This window comes from Lucilia cuprina, chromosome 2 (genome assembly GCF_022045245.1).
Source record: "Lucilia cuprina isolate Lc7/37 chromosome 2, ASM2204524v1, whole genome shotgun sequence".
Taxonomy (NCBI): domain Eukaryota; kingdom Metazoa; phylum Arthropoda; class Insecta; order Diptera; family Calliphoridae; genus Lucilia; species Lucilia cuprina.
Window position 1 is genome coordinate 17,321,212 of NC_060950.1, and position 10,237 is coordinate 17,331,448.

Genomic DNA, 10,237 nt, shown 5'->3' on the forward strand with positions numbered 1-10,237 from the left:
CTAGTCTATAGTCTAGTCTATAGTCTAGTCTATAGTCTAGTCTATAGTCTAGTCTATAGTCTAGTCTATAGTCTAGTCTATAGTCTAGTCTATAGTCTAGTCTAGTGATACCTTAGTTATTCTTTAAGCTGCTGGAAATCAAACTTACACTTGAGTGAAGCAAACTATAAAATATATATATAAAACACATACGCATTGCCAAAAAAACAACAACAACACACTTGAATATTAAAGATTTCCATACAGCATTAAAATCTCAACACTCAAACCGAATTTCCAACTCATCTATTTCCCTTTGCCCCCTCAAAATAAAGACACATTCATCGTATGAAAATCATAAGAACACACAACAGTTTCAATAAGAGAAAAGCAGAGCAAAAAATTATAAAAAGGAACAAAAAAGTAAAAAGAGAAATAAATATATATATTTATAAACATGACGCCATAAAGTCGGCTCTTTTAGTTATATTTTATAAATTTAATAGATAAATACAAAAACATTATATATATATTTACACACACTCACAAAGACAAAGTCCCAAAAAAAAATAAAAAGGAAAATAAAGCTAAAAAGCTTTAATTTTTTTACAAACATACTCCTCCAGATTTATATTTTTTAGCAAATTCTGTCGTTTTCATTAAGAAAATATAAAAATAATAAAATTTATTTTTTTTTTGTCTCTCTTTACAGGTCCTACAACCGTACAAATGGTTTCACAAAATCGTCCACCACCACCTCCCATGCCGGTACCCGTACAAGTACCTCAGGGCCAGGTAATGCAGCCATATGTCAATGAAAGTGGCACGTTGACACATGTGGTATTGTCGCCGCAACATTATCAGCAACTACATGCCGGCCAAGGACACATGCATCCGCCATTTGTAAGTCTAATTTTATTTTTTTTTACGTTTCTTTTTATTATTTATAAAAATTTATATAGATTTATATTTTTGTTTTTTTTTTATATAAAAAACACTATAATGTCCACCACTTGGTTTTAACAAAGGAAATAGTTTTCCTTTGTTGGCTAAATATTCTCTTTTTAACTTGGCCAATTATTTGTATGATTCATGCTTAAAGAATTTGAATATTTAATGTTTGATTTAAAGGTTTTTAACCTTAAAGTTTTGATATATTTAAAAAGAAAGCAAGAGGAGGCGTATGAGTATTAATAATTTATTTCCTATTATGGACTACTAAACGTATGATTAATATTTTAATTTAAAATATTCAGTTATATACTTTTCTATTTAAATATTTTTTTTTTTCAAAATTTCTCGTTACAAAAGAAAAACTATTTTTAGTTTTTATCTTTTCTATAGAAAAATTTTGGAAAATTTATCTTTTCTATAAAAAATTTGCAAAAATTTCTACTACAGAATTTTTGTTTTCTTTCTTATAGAAATTTGTTGGAAAACGTTTCTTTTCTATAGAAATTTGTCAAGAAAACTCTAATTTCTGAAGAAAATTTTTCAAAAAATGTCTTTTTCTACAGAATATTTACGAAATCAATTTTAATTTCGAAAAATTTATATTTTCTATAGAAAATTTCCAAAAATTTCTCACTTCAGAATTTTTGATTTCTTTTTTATAGAATTTTTTTTGAAAATTCTTCTTTTCTGTAAAAAATTTTAGGAAAAACTCTAATTTATACAGAAATTTTTTTTAGAGAAAATTTTGGAAAAATACTTTTTATTTTCTATATTTTTGGAAAACTGTTAAATTTTCTTTAAAAATTTTCTGAAAATTTAACTTTTCTATTGAAAATTGTGGAAATATTTGTCTTTTCTATAGAAAATGTTCAGAATATAAAAGTTTAAGGAAAACTTTTCATTTCGGAAACATTTTTTTTTCTAAATAAAACATTATCGGACACAATTCTTTTCTTTAGAAATTTTTCGGAATATTTCTCTTCTCTATAGAACATTTTCGAAATATTTATTTTTTTTTTTATGGAAAATTTTAAAAAATGTCACTTTTTTACAGAAAATGTAAACAAAGTTTTAATTTTTCTATAAAAATTTTCTGAAAATTTAACTTTTCTATTAAAAATTGTGGGTATATTTGTCTTTTCTATAGAAAATGTTCAGAATATAAAAGTTTAAGGAAAACTTTTCATTTCTAGAAAAATTTGTCGGAAAAAATTTTTTCTCTATAAAACATTATCGGAAACAATTCTTTTTTTATAAAAATTTTTCAGAATATTGCTCTTCTCTATAGAATTTTTTCGAAATATTTATCTTTTTTATAGAAAATTTTCAAAAATGTTTTTTTTTATAGAAAATGTTAAAAGAAATTAATTTTTCTAGTAAAATTTCCGGAAAATTTTATTTTCTATCAAAAAATTTCGAAATATGAACGTTTTCGGAAAGCTTTTCTTTTTTGTAGTACAATATTCGGAAATATTTTCTTCTCTATAAAAAAGTTATCGGAAAAAATTTCTTTTGTATCTTTTTTATAGAATCTTTCGAAAAATTACACTTCGGTTTCGAAAATTTTCGGAAATGTCAATTTTTTATCGAAAATTTTCACTTTTTTATAGAAAACATTAAAAAAAATTAATTTTCTATAAAAAAAATTCGGAAAGTATCACTTTTCAATAGATAATTTGTAGAATATTTTTCATTTCTATAGAAAATGCTCGAAATATGAGAGATTACGGAAAACTTTTTATTTCTATAGAAAATTTTCGGAAACATTTTCTTTTCGAAAAAAAACTAACAAATTGTTCAGAAAATTTCAACATTTTATCAAATTTTTCAGAGTATTGCAATTCTCTATAGAAAATTTTAGCAAAATATCTCTTTTCTATAGAAATTTTCAAATTATTTGTATTTACTATAGAATATTTTCGAAAATTAGTTTCAAAAAATTGTCGGCAATTTTTCGGAAATTTTCGGAATAGTTTTTTATCAGAAATTTTCTTTTTTCTATAGAAAATTTTTCGTTTTTTTGAAAATTTTTCTGTTTGTAGAAAATGTTTGGAAAATTTCAATTTTTTTTTTTTTTAAATTTTCTGAAATTTCTATTTTTTTTATAGAAAATTTTAAGAAAATTTATCTTTTTAAGGAAATTTGTCCTTTTTTACCATTTCTATAGAAAATGTTTTGGAATAAGAATGTTTTTAGAAAACTTTTCTTTTTATAGAAAATGTTCTGAAATTTCACTTTTCCATAGAAAATTTTCGGAAACTTCTATTTTTTTTTTAGAAAATTTTAAGAAAATTTTGTTTTTTTTTTTTTTTTGTTGGAAATTTTTCCTTTTATAAAGTTGTCGGAATATTTTCGTTTTTATAGAAAATTTTACAATAATTTCTCTTTTTTATTAAAACAATTTTCAAAAGAAAAAAATTTTTTAAATATTTTCTCTCTCTTGAAATTTATTTCTCTTTGAAAATTTTCTTTAATTAAAAATTTCTTCTTTTATAGAAAATTTTCAAAATGAGTTTAATTTTTGCACTAAAAATAAATCTTTAATAAATTTAAAATATTCTTACAAAAGTTTAGTTTTCTAAATTTTATTTATTATTCGTTTAATAAACATATTCTTTAAGTTTAATTAAAATTGTTTATATTTAATAATTTAAAGTAAATTTGATATTTAAATATATAAATGCAAGTTTTATAATAAATTACAAAGTAAATCAAAAAAAAAAAATACTTTTTTAATTAAAAATATTTTTAAATCCTTTGACAAATTCTTAATATATATATTTCTTATTTGTCAATATCTTTTTTAAATGTACATAATTGACATTAAAGCTAATTTATAATTTAGTTATTATTATAATTAAACTAAAATGTACAAGAATTGTTAACATGTGTGGCTTTTTCAAGTTACATACATATGTATATACATACATATGTATGTAAGTATTGTGTATTTCTTCAATTGTAAATTTATACATTAATTACATGTTTTCAATGATTCAAAAGAAAAGAACCTTAAGTGTTTTATAAATCAAAAGATATGGATATCGTTAATTGCAATTCAAAAAGAATTTTTTAAATTTATTATAGAATTTCTTAATATTTTATTAATTTAAATTTTTGTTTAATTCTAGAAATTCTAGTTACAGTTTATTTCCTTTTCAATTGACGATATTTTATACTCTTAAGTCTTTATTTCTCTACAAGTACATACTTACATAAGTTGCTTCTAAAATTATTAAAAAAAAACTTAATTTAAGAAGACCTAAAGCAATAATTGTAATTTTATTAATTTATTAAACTGTCTATTATAAAATGTCTTAAAACTTATGTCAAATCGTTTGATAAAAAAATTTAAAAATTATTTAATATTTTTTTTATTTAAAGGAAATTTTACAAAAAATGCTTCTTTTTGGAAAATATTTATAGAAAATTTTCGAAAAAATTTCTTTTTAATAGAAAATTATCTATTTATAGAAAATTCCTCTTTTTTTAAGGTTTTCGAAAAAAACTTATTTTTATAAAATTTTCTAATAATTGACATTTTTATAAAAAATTTTTCGAAAAATTTCACTTTTTAATAAAAAATATAGGAAAATCTATTTTTTATAAAAAATTTTTGGAAAAAATTTTTTCTATAGAATTTTTCCAATATCTCTCCAATAAAAAATTTTGGAAAACTTATGTTTTTAATAAAAGATTTTATCAATGTTCTCTTTTTATAAAAAAATATTTTTGAAAAATCTCTATTTACGAAAATCTCTATATAAAAAAATCGAAAAATCTCAATTAAAAAAAATCGGAAAATCTCTACTTTCTATAGACAATTTTCGAAAATCTCTGCTTTTTAATAAAAATTTTTGGAAAAACTCTTATTTTTATTGGAAATTTCTCTTTTTATAAAATAATGAAAATATTATAAATGAATGAAAAATCCCACTTTTTATAGAAAAACTTTTCTTTTATAGAACATTTTAGGAAAATATTTTCCTTTTATGAAAGATATCTGTTTTTATAATTTTTTTTTTTTTTTTTTTTTGAAAAGTTCTGTTTTTTATAAAAAAATGTTATCAATTTTCAATTTTTTATATAAAATTTTCGAAAATCTCTAGTCATTTATTAAAAATTTTTTAAAAACTCTTTTTATTTATAAAAAATTTTGGAAAAAAAACTTTTTTAAATTTCTCTTTTTTTATCTACTTTTTTATAAAATTCTCTATTTAATATTTTTTTTTTAATTTCTTTTTTTTTTTTTTTGTAGAAAATAATCGGAAAATCTCTATTATTTTATAGAAAATTTTGGGAAATTCTATTATTTGCAAAATCTCTACTGGAAATTTTCGAAATACTTATATTTTTTATAAAAAAAAATCACAAATTTCCTTTTATTTTTAAAATATTCGAAAAATATCAATTTTTTTAAAGAAAATTTTTGGACAATCTATTTTTTATAAAAAAATGATCGAAAAATCTCTATTTTTATAATAATTTAAAATCTCTATATTTTGTAGAAAATATCTATTGAAAATTTTCGAAAAATCTCTACTTTTTACAGAAAATTTTCAGAAAATTTATCTTTTTATAGACAGATTTCCTAAAAACTCTTTTATTGCAAATTTTCGGAAAATTTATATTTTTTATAAAAAAAATCAAAAATGTTTATTTTTTATAAAAAGTATTCAGAAAATCTTTATTTTTTATAGAAAATTCTAGAAAAATCTATTTTTATACAGAATTATTGAAAAATCTCTATTTTTTATAGAATAATTTAAAAAAATCTCTATATTTTATAGAAAATTTTCGGAAAATATCTATTGAACATTTTCAGAAAAACTAAATTTTTTATAAAAAAAATTTCTATTTTTTTATAGAAAATTTTCAAAAAAATCTCTACTTTCTATAGAAAATTTCTCTTTTTGTAGACAGATTTTCATAGAAAAATTTCGAAAAATTTCAATTTCTTATGGACAATTTTCGAAAAATCTCTATTTTGTATAGAATTTTTTTTTGGAAATTTTTTAAGGCACATTTTAATAAATATCTCTTTTAATAAAAAAAATTTCGGAAAATATTAATTTTTTATAAAAAAAAAATCAGAAAAATTTTTTTTATGTAAAATTACTCTTATTTATAGAAAATTTCTTTTTTCTATAGAAAATTTCTTTTTTTGCAAAATTTCGTTTTTTTTTAAAAGAAAATTTTTGCAAAATTTTCTTTTATTAGAAAGTTTTTGGAAAATGTCTCTTTTGAATAGAAAAATTTTCCCAAAACTTTTCATTTTTTTCGAAAACTAGCTGTGCTTTGCTTCCCTTAAAAGCAATATAAATAAAGATTCTAACTATAATAGTTTTCAGTTAAAAATGTTTTTTTTTTTATACCCTACACCACTTTAGTGGGGTTTGTGCTGATTAAAGTATACCAATCATTTTCCGAGTTGATTTAGTTATTTCGGCCCGTCCATGTAAACCTTGTAATAAACTAAAAAAATTTGGTACCTGATATTCTATTGCCCCAGGGACGAAAATGGATAATATCGGTCCATTTTTTCACCTAGCCCCTATACAACTGATTGCCCGAATAGAGCTTGTAAACCTTGTCATCAAACTACAGGTCGCAATTTTGGAGATAAGTCAATAAAATTGACATGATCTTTTATGGTACCGTAGACGAAGTCTATTGAAAATAGTTAACATCGGTCCATTATTTCACCTAAGCCCCATACAACTGAACCCGCCAAATAGGGTTTTTAAATTCATAATTATGTTTATACTCGTATCTCGATAAAAAGCTGCAAAACCAAGTTCTATTCTTGATGACCCTCATAAAATTTATAATTATAGGGCATCATTTGACCCTAGCCCCTATAAAAGGATTGTAATGTATAGGAGGTGAATCAACCCCCCCTCCCCCCTCCTTCCTTGAAATTCCGCCCATTGTTCTCTGAATATTCACATAAATGTCAAAGTTTTTTATGTAAAATTTAAAAAAAAAAATTGAAGACTTAAACTCTTATAGTTTTCAAAATAAACGAATTTTTTTATTTAATTAATATGACAGGTGCCACTCCCTCTGCTGTTAGTACGCCCACTTTATGGTTTTGATAATCATATTGACACTAAAGTGCCTCCTACAAAGTGTGTCTTTTCTTTTTGTGTCCAAAATTATTAATAAATATCAACAGTATTAACAAGTTTTAATTGTTTTTTGTATAATCAGATTGTTTTTTTTTTCTTTAGCAAAATTATTATTTTAATTAAAAATATGTGTTTATTTATGGAATTATCTTAAAAGTAGATGGCAACAATAGACAAGAACTTTAAACAATTAAGCTATTAAAGAATAATATAATTTTAACACAATTAACCAGCATTAATAGAAATTCTATTGTTTGCAACAATAGTACATATTTATGTAAATAATTTTTAAATCTTTACAAAATTTCTCTTAAGGCAAAACTGTGTAAAAGTTATTATAATTAAATTGTTAAAACAAATTTTCGTATTGCTTAAATGTTATAATAACATTTCAATAACTAGTGAAATGCTACCAAAGAATTTGACTTTTTTTTTGTTTATTAATGGTATTTATTGGCTAAATTTATAACTTTATTATTTATCAGCAATATCAAACGACGTTATATTTTCCATAAAGACCCTCAAACCACAAAATTACCTTTATTATATGTATAAAATAATAAATGAGAATTAAAAACAAAATATTACACACACACAAAAAAAACAAATGATTGCACATGATTAACCACAATCTGGTCAAATGTAATTTTTTGATAACCTGTCTTAAAAGCGTAAACCAATATTATTATTTGTGCACAGCAAATAATTAAATCTAATAAATTATTGTTTTTTTTAACAGGAGTGTAAAAGAGAAATTTATTAAAAATTCTCCATTAAACATAATTTGTTAGTTTTTAAGGAGTTATTCCCCTTTAAAAGTAACTAACAACTCCAGCCAAATAATTTTTGGAAAATTGTTTATCTAAATTTTTTTAAATAACTTTTAAGATTGACTTCTTGTTATTAAATACAAAATAAAAATAAGGCCAATTACATGCTAAACCGAACTATTGTACATATTTTAAATTTCCTATTTTTCACACTAACATTCTGAATAAACCACATTCAAAATGCGAATAAATCAATGACAGCGAAATTTGTGCTACTCTGAAATTATTTAAATTTTTTTCTAATTTTTGCAAACATTTTTCAAAAAAAAAAAAACTGAAACAAATTGTTATTTAAATAAATAATTTTGTATATGTTATAAATACAAATAATGTTTATAAATAGTTTTGTTTTTTTAACTTGAATAAAGTAAAGCATACTTTGTGACAAGTTAAATTAGGCATACTTTTAGGAGAATTATTAAAACTAAAAAAAATTCTGTTGCCAATGTCGAATAGTTTTAGTTCAGCTTTAGTTCAGTTTTAGTACAGTTCAAGTTTTACTTGAATTCTAGTTCTAGTTCAATTCTAGTTCAGTTCTAGTTCAGTTCTAGTTCAGTTCTAGTTCAGTTCTAGTTCAGTTCTAGTTCAGTTCTAGTTCAGTTCTAGTTCAGTTCTAGTTCAGTTCTAGTTCAGTTCTAGTTCAGTTCTAGTTCAGTTCTAGTTCAGTTCTAGTTCAGTTCTAGTTCAGTTCTAGTTCAGTTCTAGTTCAGTTCTAGTGCAGTTTCAGTTCAGTTGTTGCTTTTAAGCTTAGCGAACTCCAAATTTTTTTTATTGTATAATAAAATTATAATTAAATTATTGTCTGTTTAATTTTTAAATATATTTTAAATATATTTATATAAAATATATTAATTAAAAATTATTAGGTTTTTATAACTGTTTTTTTTTATTATTTTATTTGTGTCCATTTTATTTTTCAACAGTTAATAACTTATTAATGTTAGCAATTTTTTAAATATTTTATTGATATTTAATTACCTTCTTTTTTTTTTTTTTTTTGCTTACAATATAAAATATTAATGATATGTTTTTTTTATAAACAAATATTGACATTTAATTTAGCCAATCACTTGATATGTTTTATTTTAATTGGTAAAATAAATGTTTAAATTTGTTTGATTTCATTGCATTCATTTAAATAACAGATTGGTTTTTTTTTGCAAAATGCTAAAAACTACATATTTAGATAAAATTTAAAAAAAAATAAATTAAAATATAAATTACAAATTATATAAATTAAATTTATTAATTGCATTAAATAGACCTAATGATAATTTTTTGATTTTTTTACGTTTAAACCTTTCATTCCTCAACAACATACAACCTGGACGATGCTTCAACATTACAATTAAATTTATATTCCATCCACTTAATATAATTTTAAATAAATAAGTTTCTTTCTATAAATATTTTTCTACGGAAATTACACAATACAAATTGTACAAGAAAATAAATGCAACATGTTGAATTCTTGTATTTAATTGTTTTGTTTGAGAGATTTTTTCTGTTGTATTCAAAAACCGCAAAATCTGTGTAACGTACAATTTGTGGTATTACTTTATGTAAATATAATGAACGTCAGCAACAGTGGCAGTAACAGTAGCAGTAGCAGCAGTAACAAAAACAATAATTAAAAAAATATGGTTTTGCATAAAATGTTCATTTATTTTCATTGTTGTTAAAATATAATTAAAACAACAACAAGAACTAAAAATACATTAAAACTTTAACATCTTTTCATCACCGGCATGAGTAAGGCATTTTTGGTGTTTGTTTTATTTTTCAACGAAATAATTAATTATCATCATAATGTTATTAATAACAATTGTTATATTAATAAAATAATAACAAAATAACCGTAACAACGCAAACAGTTGAAATGTCAAAAATTTGCCAACAAAAAGGTAACAAACACATTACAAAACTCTTTGGCATTATGTTGGTATTAACATTATTTTTCCATAAACATGCTGTTTACACTAGCAAAAGGAAATATTTTTAAATTAAATAAGTTTTGTGGCATTTGAAGTAATTTGTACTTGCTATTCTAAACTGGAACATAAATAAAGCCGAGTAGGATCTCAAGATTAAGTAGGACTGCACTAGAAGTGAACGAAAACGGAACTAGAACTGAACTAGAATTAAACTAGAACTGAACAAGAACTGAACTAGACTGAACTAGAACTGAACTAGAACTGAACTAGAACTGAACTAGAACTGAACTAGAACTGAACTAAAACTGAATTATAACTGAACTAGAACTGAACTAGAACTGAACTAGAACTGAACTAGAACTGAACTAGAACTGAACTAGAACTGAACTAGAACTGAACTAGAACTGAA

The 10,237-nt window shown here is 21.9% G+C and overlaps 1 protein-coding gene across 2 annotated transcripts in view; it reads left to right on the top strand.

The window, feature by feature from the left end:
* Positions 1–10,237, top strand: part of LOC111678717 (fibronectin type-III domain-containing protein 3A) — a 332,499-nt gene that overhangs the window by 306,807 nt on the left and 15,455 nt on the right. For both annotated transcript variants that reach the window (XM_046945861.1, XM_046945866.1), the window contains one exon: positions 692–882. In XM_046945861.1, coding sequence (XP_046801817.1) covers positions 692–882 — 191 coding nt within the window. The remainder of the gene's footprint in view (positions 1–691; positions 883–10,237) is intronic.